Genomic DNA, 21,989 nt, shown 5'->3' on the forward strand with positions numbered 1-21,989 from the left:
CTCGCTTCAGCCTCATAGGATCACAGGCTTGCAGCACCAGGCCTGGCTGAAAGTATTTTATCTCCCCTCCTTTTCCCTTCTACAACTCTGTATGCTTTAAGTATCGTGTCAGAATCTTTCAAAAACAACAACAACCACTCTTTAGCCATCTTGCATATTTCACTTTCAAAACATGAATTTTTAATTTGAGGTGCAGAATGGGCCTCCTCTGGTGAAGTAGTTTCCTTTTTTCTACTCATTTCCAAACACATAGACAACGCGGGCTGGACCCAGATGACAGCTTCTAAGGGCTGGCAACTCCCGCCATCTGTTTTCTATAAGGTAGTTGTTTTTCCTTGTTAAGTTCTCTGGGCCAAATATTTTTCTTGAGATTTCTTTTTCTTTTCTTTCCTTTTCTTTCTTTCTTTCTCTCTCTCTCTCTCTCTCTCTCTCTCTCTCTCTCTCTCTCTCTCTCTCTTTTTGCTTTGTTAATTCTACCCTGTGATAAAACACACACAGAGGACCATAGAAGCATATGAATATTATGAACATTCAGGGAGAACTTGCAAGCTACACTCACATCAGAAGCTCACTGACGTGATATAAACCAGACCTTCACAGAGCTATCATTGACTGACTTACTGAATGGCCCTAGTGATTAAAGGACATTTGGACTTTACAGGGGTTTTCACCTTAGGTGAATATTAAGAAAGTTGGCATCAGCAGCCTTTTGCATAGAAAATACCAGCTAGAATTTATCTCTATTGTCGTGAAGAGCAGTCAGGAAAGGCCCTCAAGGAGAAAGGTCATACTTGGGTGTGGCAATCATCTGGGCTTTCCATTTAATGAAAAGGACATCGTAGAAGTACGAGTTGTGAGGAAAACAGTAACCATTCCCACAGCTGCACCCAAACCATGAGAGAAGTGTCTCAGAAGCAGAACTTTCCAGACTCAAAGCAAAAAATAGAATTAATAAGAGCAGGAGGTAGGAATTAGTATTAAAAAAAAAAAACCCAACAAAACAACAGAAAAAGCCCTCTGTGTTTCTGATTGAGAGCCGAGTTTGAGAAGCACCAAGTTAAAATCAAGGCTAAATTTAAAGTGAAATTAAAAACCTTCCATTTGAGAGACACACTGTGTTTAAAATCACAAAACACATATAATTTTTATGCAACTGATTTTCAGTGAAATGTTTGAATTATGGAAGTAAAAGATTATACATACATGGTCTTAAACATAACCTGCAGCTTTAAATAGCTCTGAACGAGAAGACTGGGACCTGCCTCCCCATCCCACAAACAGAAGCACCTCCTTTCTTAAAATTATAACTGGCAAAATATGGGCTACGTTGGCAGAAATCTCAGAAGAGGCTTCATCACTTAAGAGCCTCTTGTCAAGATGCCTTGTAATTAGCTCCCTGAGGTTTCCATCTGTGGTGCTGTTAAACACAGGTGTATTGCCCTGGGCAAGTTGTTCAGCTATTGTGACGTTAACAGGCTCAATTAATTGCTATAGTGGCTTTGTTCAATATCACATGGTAACTCCGGAGCATTCTTCTTGCCCTGGAGAACCCACGGTCTTCCTATTCCCTACCCTTGTCACTTAAACTCTTGAAATATGAATGTTTCAGGTTTGTGATGTTGGTTAGCACTGAATTGATCGGAGTGAGTTCTAAGGAAGGGTATGGGTCCCATTAACACACCATAATGGGACCCTTTCTCCACCTACTGAACATTCCGGATAGGCCCCTCTTAAAGAGAACAGTGCCCAGATGCGGAGGACAGACAACTTACATAAAAATGGTTCAGTGAGGGAAGAGGGGCCTGGGCGACTTTGTACTAGATAGTAATTGTTTGTCTTTGATGAACAGGAATGAGTTTTTCTAAACTATTTTCCTAACTGTTCAATTTCTAGAACAATTTTAAGAGATGTACTTGGCCCAAGTTTAAAATTATGAGTAAATAGATCATGGTCCCACTGTCAGGGGCCCCTCAAACAAACCAAGTCACACAGCTTTCATCCATATACAGAGTCTAATTCAGTCCCATGCAGGCTCCACAGTTGCTGGTCCAGAGTTCTTGAGCCCTCACTAACTTGGGTCAACTGTCTCTGTGGGCTTCCCCATCATGATCTTGATCTTCCTTGCTCATATAATCCCCTTTCCCTCTCTTTGACTGGACTCCTGCAGCTCAGCCTCTGGAGCTCTGTGTTGTCCTCCAAGGGGTAGCTCCTTTCCTGGAAATATACTCTTGCTTTGCAACATGGAAGGAAAGGAAACTTGGCATGTTTTATTTAAAGATGATGAATGATGTGTGTGTGAGTGTTTGTGTGTAAGAGAGAAGTTGACCCATTGTATCTCTCAATGCTCTCCCTTATTTTATGAGACTGTCTTTCTTTTTCCTTTCATTTCAGCTTTTTAAATTGAAAATAGATTCTTACTATCTCTTCATAGAATACATCCCCACCACAGTTTCTCTTCCCTAAGTCCCCTCCAACCCTTCCCTCCCTGAGATCTACTTCCCTCCCATTTTTTACTCAGAAAATATCAGGCCTCCAAGAGACAACAATCAAACATGACAAAACAAGAGAGCAGGCAAAATCCCTTCCTTTTGAGGTGGGACAAAGGCAACCCAATAGGAGGAAAAGAGTCCCAAGAGCAGATAAAAGAGTCAGAGACATACCCACCCTCACTGTTAAAAGTCTCACAAAACACCAAGCTAACAGCCATAGCATATATGCAGAGGACCTGATGTAGACACAGGCAGGTCCTGTGTCTGTGTTTCAATCTCTATGCCTTGCTTAATTGATTCAGTGGGTCATGTTTTCTTGGTGTCCTCCATCCTTTCTGACTCCTACAACCTTTTCCTCCCCTTGTTCCTGAGATTCCCTGAGCTCCTCAGGGAGCGACCCGATGGAGACCTCCAAATTAGACTTTCTCTCCCCATAGCAGACAAGGTCTTTCACTGGATCTGGAGTTCACAGATTCAGCTCAACTGAATGGTCAGTGCACTCCAGGGATCCACATCCAACCCTGCAGCAAGTAGTGTAATAGATGTGTTCTGGTCCAGCTTTCATAGGTGTGCTGCAGATCTGAACTCAGGTTCATGCTTGTGTGACTACATTTTACCAACTGAACTACCTTTCGGGTCCTAGATGAATGACTTTTGATGAGGCAAGTTATTAACAGTATTTTAATTGGAACACAAATCAGCTATCAAAACTTCTCATCACACAAAGTTTTACCATTGTAAAAATCTGTGCATTCTCACACTTCGATAACATTGTTTTTGCTATCTTATCCTCACCTTAACTTTTTTTTTTTATTTACTAGTTGTGGAATAGTTTAAGGTGTGTTACATTTATTCATGCCGTGGAACATTTGTTTAATGATTCAAAGGTGTGCTGCATTCTTTTATGTTATGTTTGTTTAATTCTGCGAAGCCGTGTTACTTTGCCTGCCTAAAGCACCTGATTGGTCTAATAAAGAGCTGAACAGCTAACAGCTAGGTGGGAGAGAGAAATAGATGGGGCTGGCATGCAGAGAGAAGAAATATAAGGAAGTAGGGAGCGAGAAAAGGAGGGGAGGACTACGGATACCAGCCATACGGACACCAGCCATACGGACACCAGCCATACGGACACCAGTCATACGGACACCAGCCATATGGACACCAGCCATACGGACACCAGCCATCCAGCCACACAGCCAGCCACCAAGAAGAAAGAAAGAAAGAAATATAGACTAGAGAGTTATAAAATCCCCAGAGGAAAAAGGTAGATGGGATAACAGTTAAGAAAAACTGACTAGAAATAAGCCAAGCTAAGGCCTATCATTCATAAGTAAGAATAAGTCTCCTTATTTGGGAGCTGGGTGGCAGGCCTTCAAAGAGCAACAAAACAAAACAATTCAATTCTATTCATTAACATTTCTGATTGTCTCCGAAGTCCAATGATGTTAAATTGAATTAACTTCCAATATTGTGCCAGTTAGTCAGTTCCTGTAAAATAATTAGTTTTTAATTTTCTGATTAATTTTTTTTTGAAATTTTAAGTACTAGAATTTATAGTTCATCATATGTACGCTGGCATAAGGTCACGGATTGAAGTGCGTACTCACCGCACATTTCAGATTCCGCTAAGTGCTGACTAATTCTTTACATGTTATATGGTTCAAAGAGCACACAACACAGAGCTCATAGGTGCGGACAATCTGATTCTATTGTATGATATGAGGCAGAATAATGTTGAACGCATGGGTACTGACACTCTGATGTAGACCTATGTTGAGCACGTGGCAACTGGTATACTTGTGGTTTGGTATGGATACAGAGAATGATTTCTTGGAGTTCCTAACTTGCAGAGAAATCTAGGTATATACAGATGGGTTTAATAATGCCTTCCAATCAACTGCTCTGTTTATCAGTCCAGAACCTACAGATGCTGTCCTTTCCTGCAGTTGAATTTTACAGTACCAGACAGACTGCTGGAGATAGGTCTCTGCTTCTCCTTGATCATGCACATCTGATAATACAACCCAGTCATACCATGTATGAGATCATTAAAAATCTCATAGCTGACAATGACCTCTTAGTCATCTATATTTCCTTAATGTCACAAGAATGTCTAAATTTACCCAATTGTCTTCTATAATGCAAACATTCAAGTGATCACATTTAGATTTTATAAAAGGCATGATTTTTGTATTGTAAATAAACATCTGCAATCATGTTTTTTCTTTATTTCATTTTCTTTCAAATCCAGAAAACAAGTTAATCCATTGCACCCAACTTAACAACACAAAGAAGACAGTTGAATTTGTGCTGTGTGGTTAGGGGATGCTTGTTTTTTAGGTTCCTTTAGAAAGCCATGAAAACAAGCAAAAACCAGAAACAAAGCAGGGAATTTTTTTCTTTTAAAAAATAATTTATTTTGTATATATATATAGTTTTCCCCTAGATCAACTCCTTCTCTTTTTCCCTTAAAAAAAAAAGCAGGCCTCCTAGGGATATCCACTGAATATGGCCTGAAAAGATACAGTAAAACTAGACACAAACCCTATCATCAAGGTGGGATGGGGCAAACCAGTAGGACGAAAAGGTTCCCAAGCTCAGGCAAAAGAATCAGAGACACCCTGAATCCCAATGTTGGGAGTCCCACAAGAACACCAACTACATAATCATTAGGGCTAGTTCTTAAAACTAGCTAAGTTTTAAGACTTTAAAAAAAGCGAGAAAGTAAAGAGTTGTATATTATGTAATTTAAAATGTACATAGTTGATGTTTTTAAATCATACTTTTCAAGTTGCATATATCCCAACATTTTGGAAAATAAACAAACAAACAAATATTATCTGGTTAGTTTAAAGAAAACAGAGAGCACAATGTTGTTATTGTTTGCTATGAATAAGAGTTATTTTTATGCAATAAAAGCAGAATATTCTGGGGAAAGTCATTTCCTGTGCCCTATAAACTAATCTAAAAAGGGAAATGATAGCTGGAATGAAGCCATTTGCTAACCATATTCATGCAAATATCTGAAGGCTTATTTATGACATGGACTTGGTTTTCCCATCAATATCCTACAGGATCTCAGGAAAGCTGGGGGAACTTTCGCCGGATATTAGAACAGGGATATTTCGTGACTGCATGGACAATGCACCTGGAGATGAAATACTGGCCATTAAGAGAAACTGAAGAGAAAGCACAGAGCTCACATTCTTTCCTATAATAAGAACCTCAGTTTTAAACATTGATCGTAAGCCTCTCTTTTCAAAATGTCTAATGCTAACTTTCCTATTTTTTTTCCAAGTTAATTCATACTCTTGGGCTTCTTTCCTTCATGCAAGCTTTATTATCCATTTGTTTCATCCAGTTAATCAAATTTCACATTAGATTTTGAACTTCAAAATTTTATTTGTGCAAAATTGTATTCTCTCTAACGCAGAAGTCTGGTTGTCTAACGAAGGGCAAGAGTGATGAGAGAGGGCGTAGGTATTTGAATCATAGGCTACACGATTCACTAACTTTTGCTTGTACTTTAGAAAGTTTCTATCTTTACCAAAACCCTGTAGTACCTCTTTTATGTATGATATTCCCCCTTCTGAGTCTACCCATAAGACACTTCTCCTCTTCTCAGTGATTATTTCACGGGATTCCCTTTCACCTTCCAGACAATCTTCTTCATGGCACCATGCGGAATTCCTTGAACATTTCAAGGTCTGCTTAAGAATCGGTTTCATCTCACTCTCAAACATTTATGAAATTTTGTCTTAGACAATTTTGAACATTTAGCCATGCGTGTTGACCACTTTCAACCCCCACCACCCTTACCCATGTTCTTTTCTCTACTTAAATTTTCTCACGTTTAGATGTATTTGTTTCGTTTTTGCGACTCACTGAGATAAACCAGGATGGGCAACGCTTCTGGAGCCATTCTTTGGAGCCTGGTGGACTCAGCAGTTGGTGCACAACTAAAGACATCCATTTCTCCTCCCCAGAATCTATCACGAGCCACTAGTTCAGCAGTAAAGAGGAGGGACTTACTTAGCTGTCCAACTGTTCCCGGGCTTCCTTGATTGATGGCAGTGTTGTTCAGTATGGGTCCAGTGTGCATAATTTAGTTGCTGTGAATTAATGGTTGAAATGGTTACACTGAATACAAAGAATGGTATTTTGCGGACCTTCACCCTATTGCCCACCTCTACCATATTGTCTGCCCTCCATTCAACAAGAGTATAAGGTTTAGATCTTATAGGAGGTGAAAGTCTAAAATATATATATATATACACACACACATATACATACATACATATGCATATATAGCGTCACTGGGACTACTTGAAATCACTTAAGAAGTAACTGGCCAGAATGGACTTCATTTGAAAAGTCCTTGGCAAACATATTTTTTTAAAATATTATTTTATGAATGTTTCTTTTTCGCTCCTGAAAGTTTTTCTGGAGTAGTATGTATAACTCTCGCATCTCTGGCGTGGATGTAATCAAGCATACAGCAAACAGACTCACACAATATAAAGAACTGATATAAGTGGATTTTCTTAGTATAAACTAAAAATGAAATCCTGGCGTGAGTTTTTGATATGTATCTTAATGCTCACTGTTTACTAGATTCTAAATTAGCACTTGCAAGGGAATTTTTTTCAAACTAGCCATTGCATAATAACTTTTTTTTTAAAAAATGGAAAATGTCATGAGAATATAATCCAGAATTCTGAATCTAAATTTGAAAAAATTGGCTATGGAATTGGACTTGGAAAAACACATTTACAAAAACACATTTACAGTGTATCCTCCTGTTGCCAGAGTTAGTCATTGGCAACAAATATCCCCTCCCTGTTTTCCTGTGCATCTCTGTCCTGGCTTCTGGGGCATTCTGCAGACTACTGAGCAACAACCTTCTCCCAAGGCACCTTCTGTGGCCATACCAACAGATTTAGAAACAAGAGTGCTATTGTTTCCCCTTAGGCAAGGGAGAAGGGCAAAGATGGTAAAGGAATCAAAGCAGGAGCAGTGGGTGTGGGGAAGTACCATGTTTCTTCAGATGTATGCCGGACAGCTGGCAGACAAAACGAGTCAGTGGCCAATTGCCAGCATGAGCCAGGAGTAACACTATTACACATCTTAGAACAGGGGTTCTGGAAGGAACCACTTTGGATTTGGTTTTCTTCCTAATAAAAAGGGTGGCGCTCAGCACGGTAGAGAAAGGAAATAAGGCATTACGGAATTAACATCACTGAAGTTTTTGATGTCTCTGCTCTCCCACCTAGGTGAGCAGTGTTCCAGCATCCACGTTTGCCCCAGTTTTATGTTTAAAGAGTGATGTTATTTTAGCCTAGGTCTATTGACACATTGTTTCCTTCTTCAGTCTGCAAAGGCAGGAAAGCATACATTCACTACCACCGCTTTTATTTCTAGAGTTTATCATAATAATAGATGCTACGTTTTTCTTTATTGAATAAACAGCGTATCGTCAGGCAGGCCATTATATGGTTTTGTTGTTTCTGTTATAGTTATGCTGGCCAGCCCTATCACCTGGGAACCCTGTCCCTTTAAGAGATAAGCTCCACCCACTCCCAATCTCCCCTTTCCCCACCAAGGCAAGCTGGTTTCAGCCCTTTTCTTTTTCTCTCTGTCTGCCCACTGTCTGTCCTGAGCTTTCTGTTCCTCTCCCCCGTTCTTTCTTTATCCTGTTTCCTCTCTCTGTGTGTCCCTCTATTTCTCCCCCCCTCCCCCTTCCTTATGCTTGCCCAACACCCACTAAAGTAGCTCTCCATAGCCAAGCTCTCTGTGAATGGTGTTCAGCCGGTTCTGAGGTTCAATCCAGCAAGCCTTGACCTTAACCCTACAGTAAAGTGACTCATATAACTGGGAATGCATATTATAAAAGGGTAAACTGGGGGCAAAGTCTCGGAAATGAACTTAGGCTCTCAAGTAATGATTCCATCTTTAGTTAGAACCCACTGTCTGCTCGGACAGGGACTTGGAAGGGAGATGCAAGGTGAAATTGAGGTTTGCTTTTGCTCTTCAGTGAAATCACCTGATTGTATTAGTTGCAAAATGATGTAAATGAAGCCTTTGCAGAGCAGAGTAAAATTTGGTGCAAGTTTACTTTGCTATGTAATCGAAGTATTTGATAAAACTAGAAATTTCTCAGCCAGATAGTGGTGGTGCACGCCTTTAATCCCAGCACTCGGGAGGCAGAGGCAGGTGAATCTCTCTGAGTTTGAGGCCAGCCTGGTCTACAAGAGCTAGTTCCAGGACAGACTCTTAAGCTACAGAAAAACCAAAACAAAACAAAACAAACAAGCAAAAAAAAAAAAAAAAAAAAAAGAAACTAGAAATTTCTCTTTGGGATGAAAGCACGGGTGCTCCTTGCCTCTTGTACCATCCCCTGGATCCCAGTTCAGAGGGAAGAGAGGAGAAAGAGGCAATGCTTGAACTTTGCTTTAGAAACTTTCTTCCAAGTCTTATAGGACTCTTTGTAATGCAATGAATTGAATCAGAAACCCCTTAAAAGAATTGAACACTCTTCTGTTGATCATAAAAATAAATCCCAAATAGTTAATCAGAGGGCAGTGAATAAGTAGCAAGTCGATAAAGAAAAAATTACAACAAAGAAGTTGATTACCACAATATCTAGATATTCCTTCTCTTTACATTAGTTCAAGTTGGCTTTGAACTCAATATGTAGCTGAGGTTGACTTTGAACCCTAATCCTTGCCTTCACCTCCCAATTGCTCGGATTAGAGATGTATTTCACCATTTTGACTATGTGGTACTAAAGCTGGAACCCAGGACTTTGAGCATACGAGGCAAGTACTGTATCGACCAGGCTATTCAATAGCCTCTGAAATAAACATTTTGTCTATAAACACTAATTATTATTTTTTGTATCAGGAATGATGAGAGAGAAGGCAAAATACAATGTAAAGATAGTGAAAAGATAGAGATTTGAAGTAATTCTGAAAAATTGTCTTAGACAAAATATCTAATTTTATACCCACTTGCGTCTCTTCTAGTTAATATTACCACAATATCTTTGAAGCAAGTTCTATAATAAGCAAAAAATTAAAATATACAAAACGTCCATTTTAGATTAAGATATCTGCAATGAAAATGTTACTATATAGTGTCACTCCAATCTCTCTCAATTATTTGATGTTCTTGCAAGTATGACCCATAGCTGAAATAAAAAAATTAAATGATGTTTCCTTGCAATTCATGGAATGGCCCAGAACTAAAAGAAATCATGTTTGCATCTAGTATGATCTATATCTCATCGTTGGTCCTACAGTTGACTTTAGGAAGGATTGTTCTTTCTTACATACCAAAGGTTGTTCTACAACCTAAAGAATCATAATGAAACAATATTCACCAAATTCATTCCACAAATCTTGATTGATCACTTACTGAAATCCTGGCATGGTTTTAGGCTATCAGCAAACGTTAGAGAGAAAAGCCGAAAAGTTAGAGAGTTGCAATCGCATCATGAAGAGGCCAACAAAGCACACAGGAGTGAAAGCTCTTCCATAAAGAACAGAAGGAGAGCAGCCATCAGGGGAGAGCAAGGCTGGATGCAGTGGTGGTGACCTACAATCTCAGCACATTATAGGCTCATTCAGGAGGATCAAGGATTGAAGATTATCCCAGGTCTTGGCTGGATTGGGGTACATAGTGCAACCCTGTGTCAAAAATACACGGAAATAAAACAAAACAGATTAAATAAAGGAGAAAGTCACAAGCATCAGTGGATTAGAGTATTGTGGTTTATGTGTCTGTGATACTTTGAGACTTTTCGTTAAGTAGTCAGGATGGGCTTTATGAAGAAAGTAGCCCTTGAGTTGAGATCTGCAGGTGAAGAAGGAAATCAGGAAGACAGAGCTTTTGCATTCGGTCTTAGCCCAAAGGCTGGGGAGCTGCAGAATATGTATGCATGCATGCATGCATGTATGCGTGTATTTATATATGTTTACTCACAAATAGCTATTTAGTTACATAAAATTGTTACTTAGATCTCTATCTATCATCTATCTATCTATCTATCTATCTATCTATCTATCTATCTATCTATCTATACATATACATATGTATGTTTACTTGTATGAAGTATGTTAGTACCTCCGAATACTGTGTGAGAAGAGTGGGTAGGTTCACCTCATTCTCTGTAGTGGTTTTGCATCTAATCAGGGGCTTAAGCCATGCACTGCATCTCTGTGTGTGAGTAAAGTAACAACAGTAACAACCAACCAAAAGCAGCGGGAAAAGTCCTTCTTGCAGACTGAACTGTAGATGAGCTTTGCACATAAGTATGTGCAGTCTTAATTTCATAACCTGGCCACACTTATTCCCATTTCCAAATGGCACATGGAAAGACATTCAAGTCGTATCTCATGAGAGAGTCTCTGCTTTCATTTTTTCCATTTTAAGTCAAGTAAGACCAGCGGTTTTGCTAGTTAACTGAACAGCATTTGTGTATGACTAAAAAAACCTTTAATGACAGAATTAAGGAAATTACCTCTGTCTGCATTTACCAAGACTGTTCATTTGTAGACTGACCTAAAATTGTGTGGGGTGGTCATCATCTTTGTAATTTCTCAGATTTTAATCACTTCTCTAAAATTTTTCATGTTGCTTTAGATTATAAAACAAAATCATTCTTAATAGAGCAGGAATTTCAGCTCAGCTCAAGAACCTTCAGGTATTGTGGTAGACAATTCTTCTGTCCCTGTTTCTGGGAACTTTGTTAAAATTTCCAAAGTTTCAGTCGTTGCTCACTGGATGTGTCTGCTTCTTGGTTTGTATGTAGTGAGATGGTTTCAGGGCGATTATGTGTAGAGATAAGTGGCTCACCTCTGGAAAACTGAAGGGAGCGAGAAAAACTGACATAAAGTGTCCAGGGTTATCATCCAATGACAGCTTGTAGTGACCCACTTCCTCCAGCTGGGCCCCATGTGCTAATAATAGCCCATTCAACTGTGAACTCATTGCTTTAATCCATTGGTGATGTTACTACATTCATGATCTAACCTTCTCTGAACAGAGCAAGCTGAGGACCAAGACCTTTGGCGTTTCATGTTTAAACACAACAAGTTGTCTCTGGTGACTTCCAATGCTTCTGACTTTTTTTTTTTCTTGGTTTTTCGAGACAGGGTTTCTCTGTAGCTTTGGTGCCTGTCCCGGAACTAGCTCTTGTAGACCAGGCTGGCCTCGAACTCCCAGAGATCCGCCTGCCTCTGCCTCCCGAGTGCTGGGATTAAAGGCGTGTGCCACCACCGCCCGGCTGCTTCTGACTTTTAACGTGTGAGAAAGAAGGACACGGCACCTCTGGCACGCACTCGACAGAGGCTAAAGGGAAAAATGAATGACCCTCTCCTTGTCTTTTCCTGTGCTAATAGGTGCTTCAGAGAGGAAAGACTTTGCTTAAAGAGTGTCTGGAAGCCAGACAAAGCTGAGGTTGTCCATCCTTGCTGGGAAGTGTCCCCAGCCAGGTCCAGACGGTTGTGGTTGTCCATCCTTGCTATGGACAGTCTCCATGGCTGGGTTCAGAGAGATGGGTGGTAGTGTTTGCTGTTGCATCCTTTGTGCACAAGAGGAAAGTGAAGCGAGCATTAAATATGGCATCCCAGACCTTCACAACCCCAGCGTGGGATGAGGTGAACTTGGTCAGGAAGGCAATTGTTCAGAAATACAAGCTGTTGGGACCAACACTTCCTTCTTCCTGTCTGGCCTCACAGAGGTCTTGACACCAGAGGCACTCTGTCAATCCACCATGTTACCCACTTCCTTTCATTCAAAATAAGAGTCCTCTGGAAATTTAAGAGATGAAAGTGCTGTTTTTCAATATATACTTTCCTTTGATCCTCATCCACACTATGAGACAGAAATTTATAAAAGCCTTCTTATAAGACATCAGGCAAACATTCCTGAGATGGCCACTATTTGGGGACCCAATGAATTTACAGCTCAGGAGAAGAAATTGATCAGAACAAACATCTGTCTGAACAAGAGAGGAGAAGTTATTGCAATATAAGGGCATGGCATACTTTCTACAGGGAAGACCTTCAGTGAACTATAGTTAAAGGCCCTTAGGTTATTCGCAGTTTTACTTTTAAGGCTTAATAGTAGTACGAGCATAGATTTAAAACTATTTTCTTCAGGTTCTATGAAGAAGAACGTTAGTTATATTGTTTGGGAATTAAGTATCTCTGGTTTACAAAGGTTTCAATATATATCTTTCATTTCTTAAGATTCCTTCCTTCCTTCCTTCCTTCCTTCCTTCCTTCCTTCCTTCCTTCCTTCCTTCCTTCTTTGTGTGTGAGCTGTCTGTTTGTGAGTTGGTGGGTGGGGGCCAGAAGAGGTTACTGCATTCCCTGGAACTAGATTTACAGGACAATTATCAACTTTGGGTGTTGGGAACTGAACTCAAGTCTTCTGCGAGAGTAGTAGGTGATTATAACCCCCCCCCATGTCTCTCCAGCCTTTCCCCTCCTTCCCCTACCTCTTTCTTCAGCCTTTCCTCTCCTCCCCTACCTCTCTTTTTTGAGATAAAATATCATGATATAGCCCCAGCTGGCTTTGAACTTGAGATCTTTTATGTGGGCATCTTTTGCACATAAACTGCGTAGGAAGGAATGGAAAAGCAGGGAATGTTAGCTCAGAGTTGGCAAAGGGCAGCTTTAAAAATCTTCCTTTTCTAGTTGTTGGTTGTTAAAAGATGGTGTGTGTGCCCTGCCATCTAGTGATTAAGTACTGAATTCGGACAATTAAATCCGAAAACACATCAGATTTGTAAGAACACAGATCTATATAAAAGAAAACTTTTTATAAACATAGAGCCATTGAGTTGATTTCAAGAAAAAGATGATTAAACAAAATGCATCTCTCCGTCACGATCCTCGTGCCAGATCTTTGTGGGTGACTCACAATGGCGTCAGCCTGCTGTGGTACTTAGTAAGGGAAAGCAATCCTGTAGCCTGCAGTTCAAATGTGGGAAATTACATCACAGAAATTAGAGAAGAGTAAAAATACGGCCATATTTTGACCTTTTTCAAATGTTAGTGACTTTAATAAACTCTAAGCAGCAAAAAGTGCAAGCAGCATGAAATTACAGATTTGCAGGATGTGTGTGTGTGTGTGTGTGTGTGTGTGTGTGTGTGTGATGTGTGTATGAGTGCATGTGCGTGTATTTTCTAGGACTCAAATCTAGACTACAGATCTGAGCCTGGATTCTGTTTCTGAATTGAGTAGCAGAGTCTTGAGGGCACTATTAGATTTCTCAGGATTTCATTTGAAAATTCACACTCCTTTGCTGGTATTCATGCAATAATTCTGTCACGGCAACATCTTTGTAATTCTTTTCATCATTTTGTTTCCTGTTCTGCTTTTCATTTAAGTAATTGGCCCTGTCGAAACACAAAGGACGGTAGCCACGTTCTGCACAACGGCCATGCAGAAACACAGAGGAGTTTATGAGCTCTATTTTCTAAGCACTCTTTCTGTGCCCACATATTTCCTTCAGACATGCACAGCAAGTCTTCACTGGGCCCTCTGTGATGGGAACAGATTCTTGTGGGGGCGAGGAGAAGGCATGCCTCAGAAGTGAATGTGGGTTTTCATCTCCTTGCCGTGTAAAAGCATTCTGACTACGTGTCCATATCATCTTAAGTGTAATTATAAATTCTCAGGAGAAAGAGACCAGGGATGAATCCGAGTACAAAACCAGCTTTTGCATTGCCATTTCAAGAAAGCTATAGAGTGGCCCCTTCTCTGCCCCTGGAGCTAAGATCATATTGTCTCAGACTTCCAGGGAGAAATCGCTCTCATTTGTGTTAACACAGGACTGAAAGGGTGAGTCTTTTTTTCCAATCTCTCTCTCTCACTTCCTCCCGCTCCCTGCCCTGCTTCTTGGGGTCAAGAACAAGTTTATTTGGCTTTCAGAGAAAACAGTACAGATTATTTGAAAAATTCCCAGCAGTCACCAGGAGAAGATGTAGAACAAGAAATGACTTTTAAGTTAGGGATGGAATAGAAACAGCTTTGTCGACAAAGGCAAAAGTATTCCAAACAACACAAACGGACTAGTGAGCTGGAGAAAATGTTCTCCAGACCTTGTTTCCTAAAGTCGCTGCAGAAATATGATTAAGCTATCTGCTGAGATTTGTACACATTTTAGTAATACCCAAGTGAAAATTTGCATGCCATCTTGGGTATTTTTACTTTCCAGTTTTAGTTCCAGTTATATTGCATGTCATCACGACTAATACATGTGATAATACACTATTTCTAAGAATATTTCATTATCTATGTGAATTTAAATTTGTTGTTTATAGCACACTGTTGCAAAATTAAAATTATATAAGCACAATTCTATATTAATTATATTTAATTAGTATTAATACATTGCATAATAGTTTATACAAATCTATTTTTAGTGTATAAATAAATATAACTTCACAATGTTGTATAAAGCATTATATATCAGACTATATATATTAATATATGATGTTCCATAGTGATAAATTTATATATAAAACAGAACACATATATCTTCAGTATTTGAATGATCAGCACATACCCAATACCACCTCATCCCGTTAATATGTTTGAACATTACCAACCCTCAACCTTGACCCCCCCAAATTGTAGAGAAATAGCTATTTGACCTAACAGATTATTTAATTTTCAAGCAATGAATTTAAAAACAGAAAGTAGCTTTTGCTTCCTCAACCAGAAACTTAATGAGCAAAGTTCCTTTGATTCTGAAAATTAAGTTTATTTATTTATTCTGTGCGCCTGTCCACATGTTTGTGTGGAAGAGATGGGGAACATGGAACTTGAGCGTGGAAGACAGAGGAAAACTCTGGGCCTGCTCTCGTTACATTTCGCGGAGTCCCCTGGGCTTGAGTTCAAGCTTGGCTACAGACGCCTTTATCCACTGAGCCATATTGGCGCTCAGAAGTTATTTTAAATTTATCTATTTATTGTAGTAGTTCCATTAACTGTGAACCGAGTCCATGTTTATATGGATCATGTTTTGGAATGTTTATTTTGGAAGGAGAATGCTTAAAACTAATTTTAATGCAAGCACAGCACATTCTATTGCTTGAGAATTTCATACATGCACATGCAATTTAATTAATGACTCCATTTCCTCTTCTCCAGTTACTCTAGCATCCCCTGACCGCTTAGTTTCCCCAGTACTGTTTGTTCTTTTACTTTAAATTTAGGGTTCATGTAGCGCTGCCTGAAGGTGCATGGATGTAGGTGGCCTTAGCGGGACATCTTTGACAATATCTTGACTCTCCCTGCCCCACAAGCCACCAGTTGCCAACAAATCCTCAACTAGGGGTGGGGCTTCAGAAGCCCCGCCTCTGCTCATGCTCAGGTTTTGATTGGCTTGATCTCGTGCAATCAATTCCTGCTGATGTGAGCTCCGGTGTGCCGCTCTGACATATCTGGGACATAGTGTTTGGTTGGAGAGAGCCACTGTTTCTGTATCTCACAACCCTTCCTCTCTTCTCTCTTGGTTTCTCCTTCCCTCCCTCCCTCCTTCTATCCCTCCCTTCCTTCTTTTTGGAAATATTGATACAGGATCTCACTGTGCAGTCCTGGCTGGCCTGGCCAGGCTCTCACAATCTTATTGACTCTTCCTCTGTGATGATAACTGAGTTTTAGAGGGTGGGCTGTGATATAGGTGTCCATCCCTGTCTTGTTCTGAGCACTTGACAGATGACCTGTTTATTGCTGGGAATTGGGTACTGTTTTGTTGTTTCAGTTTCCTTCCTGGAACTTCGGCACCTGAAGAAGCTTGTGGGTTGAGTGCTCCCCAGTTCCTCTGCTCAATTGCCTTTCATCTTTCTGTGGAGGTATTGAAAATGCCAGTTGAGAACTGTTTTAGAAGGGTTGAGATGCTCATTTTCCTTTGTGAGGTTTTTGCAGAAAGCTCTAGAGGGAAGCTGGGTTTAAACAAGGGAACAGATTGTCTCCTTGTTGAAGAAGGCCATATGGGTTGGGATTCTGAAGAAAAACCCTTGGTAGCTGTAGCCTGTGATAGCCATGAAGATACAGGAAAACTGAAGGAACTGGGATCTAGGGACCAGGCAACGGGATATTTTGTGCAGACCAGAAAGCAACTGCCGTTGCCATATGGAGGAGTTCTGGTGCTAAGGGCGAGAAGTTTTGAGTATTTAGAACTGTGCTATGGTCCTATCTGTGTTCTGTTATGCACAGGTTGGCCTCTTATTGAAGCTAATCATATAATATGTGCATTCTTTCAAGTTAACTAAAACTGTTGTTGCTTCACATGTACACACGTGTACATATTTCTCAATATTAAAAATAACTTATCAGCTGGGTGGTGGCACATGCCTTTAATACTAGCTCTTGGGAGACAAGAGGCAGGCAGATCTCGGTGAGTTCGAGGCCAGCCTGGTTTACAAAATGAGTTCCAGGACAGGCTCCAAAGCTACAGAGAGACCCTGTCTTGGAAACAAAGAAAGAAAGAAAGAAACAAACAAACAACCAAACAAAAACCTTCTATCTAAATATAGAAAGGTAATTAATAAAATAACATAAAACCCACAATATTATTTTTGTTATGACTTTGATGAATTGGTTTCAATGTAAAGATATTTTTGTCATTATCTGTATGAGTTTTGTGTTTCTGTTACAATTTAAAAAACAAATATCCTCAGTTTGGCATGGTTAAAGGAAACGTAATGCAAGAGACAGGAAATGGTTATTTCATTTTCAATTCGGATTTAAAACAATTCCCAGAAGTCCATATGCTATTCTCTGGAAGTTTCTCTCAGTACACGAATCTGCTTGAACTCTTTTGAGATTGAGATTTACTTGTATATAATCTCCAGGAAGTACAAAGTCATCTAGGGTCCACACGGACTGAAGTCACTCATTCCCTCTCAAAATCCTTTTTGCTCTCTGTTTTCAGGTTGTTTCTTTCTGTTCTTCTTTACCAAACTGTATTATGCACAATTACTCATAATTTTGAAAGTAAAGTCTTGTGAGGAGCATTCCTTGGTGAAATGGCATACTTACTTTGGAGCATGTTTTTCCTCGTCATCTGTTAGGGGGACACGTATTTCATTTATCTTTACATGATGAACAGATACTCACTGTTTTATGTGAATAAATCCATCTGTCTTTTGTCTTCTAAAGAGATTAGTCCCTTTTCTTCTCTCCGCCCCTTCTTTATCCTCCTCCCCCTTCCCTCTGTGAGTGGTACCTTCCACAACTGCTTTCTATCTGTGTTTTGGGACCGAATCTCTCCCTGAAGTTGGCTGGGTTGAGTGGTTGGGTAGCTCTTGGAAATCCTACCAGTACTAGGTTACAGACATACGTGACTGACTACACTTGCTCAGTCTTTTATATGGGTGCTGGGAATCTAAACCCAGCTCCCCATGCCTGCACAACAGGGGCTTTCCTGATCCAGCTAGGTCTCAAGCCCTAGGATATTACTTCTTAGAAGTTTCAAGACCAAAACGATACTTTATTATCTTAAACATTCCACAAAGTATGAATTACTATCATCTTTTCGTTTTTATTTCAGATGAATATGATGAAGAAGTGGCCTGTACTCAAGGCGGCCAGATGTATTTAAATAGAGACATTTGGAAACCTTCTGCGTGCCAGATCTGTGTCTGTGACAATGGTGCCATTCTTTGTGACAAGATAGAGTGCCCAGAAATGCTCAGCTGTGCCAATCCTATAAAACCTCCTGGAGAGTGCTGTCCAGTATGCCCACAAACCCCTGGAGGTGCAGACACTAATTTTGGTAAGCATGCTCACGGCTGTTTCAGAATCGAGTCCATGGCTTTATTTCAGAGTAATTATTGCCCACATAGTTCAACAATCTGAATGAATAATCACAGCAACTAACTCGGTGACCTCAGGGGCTAATGACTTTGAAATCAGCAAACTAATATATATAATATAATATATTATATATATAATATGATATAATATATGTGTGTGTGTAATGAAACTCATGGAGCAAGTAGAGAACCTGGTTTTCCCTCCTGAGGCTGATTAATATATAGAAATGGATACACAATGATTTCTTGTTTTCTTAACTATCAGAGGACCGTGTTTTAAACAGTTATATCTAATTAGAGGACGATTGTGCATCATAAATGGCTGTTGTTATTTTGTATATAAAGGGTGCCTCCAAGATACTTTGTGGACTTTCATTGTTTAATATCCAATGGAAAATTCAGAACACATATTTATTGCCTCCGGTACAAGCTTCACCCTATAGAATACAAAAATTATTCATAATAAAGTTTACTGATCTAGCAATTTATCTTACATCACCTCAAAAATCCAAGGCATGATTAGTGTGAAGGATGTACTGGAAAGAAATGGAAGCAAGTTCTTGGAGAAAGGAAGGATAATAATTCAGGGGTTTAAAAAGGTTTTTTAAAAATGTATTTAAGTGTAATTGATATATATATATCAATTTGATTATTAATCAAAGAGACAGGCATGCATTACATTTTCATATTTTAATGAGTTACATAAGGCCAACACTAAGCTTTTAAGTTTGTTTGTTTTGTTCCTTGTACTGCCATTGTCAAAATATTATCAAGGTTTCCTTCTGCTTTTCACAAATCCCATTTGACAACAAAAATATAATGAAGTATTCAACAGTACATACATGGACATATTAGACAGCCACTTATATCTTTTCATCTTGGATATTATTTATCGGAAACAATGCACCTTAGATCAATACTTAAACTCAAATTTGTACGGTATGATAAACACACGTCATAGAATGATAAAGACAAAGAAGCTCCTGGAAGCAGACCTAATTTCATAGGGGCCCAGGAATCAGTACAATTAAACCATGGGGATAAAGAAATAGCACGTGAGAGTGTGTCGGCAAATGTCGGAGAGCAAAATTGCTAACTTCCTGCCGCTAACTAGTGCAGGGGAGTGTGACTCCTCCCAAGAGAAGTAGTGGCAATGAATGGCAGCAGACTTATACTAATGAAGCATGAAGTAAGGGTAGCTGATTTCAGCTAAATTTATGAGACAAAACCACACTGGCATATGTGTGGTCATAGACCAGGTAAAATTTCTGGAGCTGAATACAGTGGCGCAGGCCTTTAATTGAGGAGTTGGAATGTGACGTAGGAGAGATCAAGGGTTCAAAGTCAGCCTGAGCTACAGACTGAGTTCAAGGCTAGCAAGATCTAAGGACCAGGCATCAAATCCAAACAAAATTAACTCATACCAAATTGAGCTTACAATATTCTCAGCATTTCTAGAGCTTTCTGAGTGCTGGGTGCTTTATGTATAAATAAGTATAAATAAGGCATACTAAGTACTAAGATGTGCCTTCAGGTCGAAACCTAGGAAAGTCATAATTGTGTCTAAGAGAAAAACCCTTCTGTCAGGATCCATGTGCGGTGATATGAAAGCAATAGGAAAAACAAAACAGAAAGATGAGCCAGGAAATTGAACAATGAGGGGACTGTGCACAAATTACAGAAGAGGTAGAGATGACATCCATGAGAAGAGAAAAATAAAAATTAATCAAGAAGAATTAAACATATCAAAAGGCAGACACTATGTAGAAGATACACATATAATTGAAAAGTCTCCAAAGAAGCTAAGACAATGGAGCAGAGAAAACCATGATGTAATGGACGAAAACTGCCTGCAGCACTAACAGAACCTGGGCAAACCCTTTCGCTAGCTGGGAAAACCGGGCAGAAATTTGAAAATTATAATCTTTCCCTCTGTGCATTTTGCATGACTGGTGGCGGATAGTCAGTAGCCACTCTAGACATGCTCTTTGAAGGCAATCATCATTTCCACAAAAACAAAAGTGTGCATTTATAAAACCTAAGGAAACTGAATAAAAAATTACCGTAAGGCAGTATAGCATAAAATTAACCAGCAGAAATGTACAGATTTGTTCTGTAAAATAGTTGCATTATAATATAAATAACGAGAATAAAATATATCCCATTCATAGCAATAACAAATATCTATAGTTAAGATAAAACACGGAAAAAAATAGCTGATAAAGTTATAATAGATAAGCAAAGGCTTAGAAATGTGAACATTCTATTGTATTCTTATCATGAATACTAATTAATATAAGACCTCTAAAATGGTTGCATTTTAGACAAATCTTAGATTCACAACAATCACACATTTTAAAGCAGTGCAAAGCACAAATAGTTGACAGAATATGAGATAAAAGAGAATTCTACTCATGTCAAAAATAACAGATTTCTTTTGTAATCCTGAAACATAGAAGGCTTTTTTTCAGGGTCTGGTCAAGTCCAGCGGTAAAGTATTCAGACATCATGAGTGAGGCCTTAGGTTCATTTCCCAGCATGCAAACAAACAAGGAAAACAAAATAAAAACAAACGTTTGTTTGTTTTTGCCCTTTTGCTCTTTGTTCTTTTGGGGGGACGGCCACTCAGTTCCCAAATAATTACACACACATGAAGGCTATTTTACTTATAATGCCTGGTCTTAGCTTGCCTTGTTTCTTGCCAGCTTTTCTTAACTTAAATTATCCCAAACATGTTTTGCCTCTGGGCTTTTTCCTTTACTTGCGTCTGTATATCTTATTTTCACTCTTGCTCCATGGCTGGCTCCTGGTGTCCTCCTCTCCTTGTTCTCTTGCTCCTCCTTTTCTTCCCAGATTTCTCCTCCTATTTATTCTCTCTTCCTGTCAGCCCCGCCTATCCTTGCTCCTGCCTCGCTATTGGCCGTTCAGCTCTTTATTTAGACCATCAGGTGTTTTAGGCAGGCAAAGCATCACAGCTTCGCAGAGTTAAACAAACGAAGCACGAACAAAAGCAGCACACCTCAAAACACTATTCTACAACACGCCGGCATGCAAGCAATAAAGTAAATTTGTAATTCAAGTCACAAAGGATGACAATGTTTTAAATAGAAAGAAATTTCAGCTACAAATGATAAAATTTCAATAACAAAAAATAGGAGAAGAAATGACTTATTTTTTTTAAAGGAAATTTGACTATGATACCTGTCAGAGTTCCTTAAAATCAAAATTAGGAATCAGTCACATTGCTTCATCTAGCAAATTGAACAATATAGTGGTGTTTGTTAGCATACTGTATCACCAGCTATTGTTATGAGTTTTGTTCACTGACTACAAGATGATCAAGCGGCTGCAACCTCAGGAGGTGGTATATTGATAATATGTCAAATTATAATTATCTATTCATTGGCTCAAAGAGTTTAAGGAAATTTGTCTTATAAATATGCTTACAGGGGGTCATATTTATTCATTTCACATCACTTATAATAATTGACATGGTTCGTGGCTGGTCCATCAAAACCCCAAATTATCCCAATTTCTCTATTTCTCTCAGTTCCATTTTTCAAAATATTATGGCAGGGTAATAAGCTATCTTTAGTAGTTAGAAAAAAAGCCAGAAACAACCCAAATAATTAATTGTGGGGAAACTAATGCTGCTAAATGGACT

The 21,989-nt window shown here is 39.2% G+C and overlaps 1 protein-coding gene across 1 annotated transcript in view; it reads left to right on the top strand.

Moving 5' to 3' along the window:
* Positions 1 to 21,989, top strand: part of Col5a2 (collagen type V alpha 2 chain) — a 128,665-nt gene that overhangs the window by 44,652 nt on the left and 62,024 nt on the right. The window contains exon 2 of the mRNA XM_005366389.2: positions 18,061 to 18,285. Within this exon, the coding sequence (XP_005366446.1) occupies positions 18,061 to 18,285 (225 nt within the window). The remainder of the gene's footprint in view (positions 1 to 18,060; positions 18,286 to 21,989) is intronic.

Source organism: Microtus ochrogaster, unplaced genomic scaffold (genome assembly GCF_000317375.1).
Source record: "Microtus ochrogaster isolate Prairie Vole_2 unplaced genomic scaffold, MicOch1.0 UNK8, whole genome shotgun sequence".
In the NCBI taxonomy this organism is placed as follows: domain Eukaryota; kingdom Metazoa; phylum Chordata; class Mammalia; order Rodentia; family Cricetidae; genus Microtus; species Microtus ochrogaster.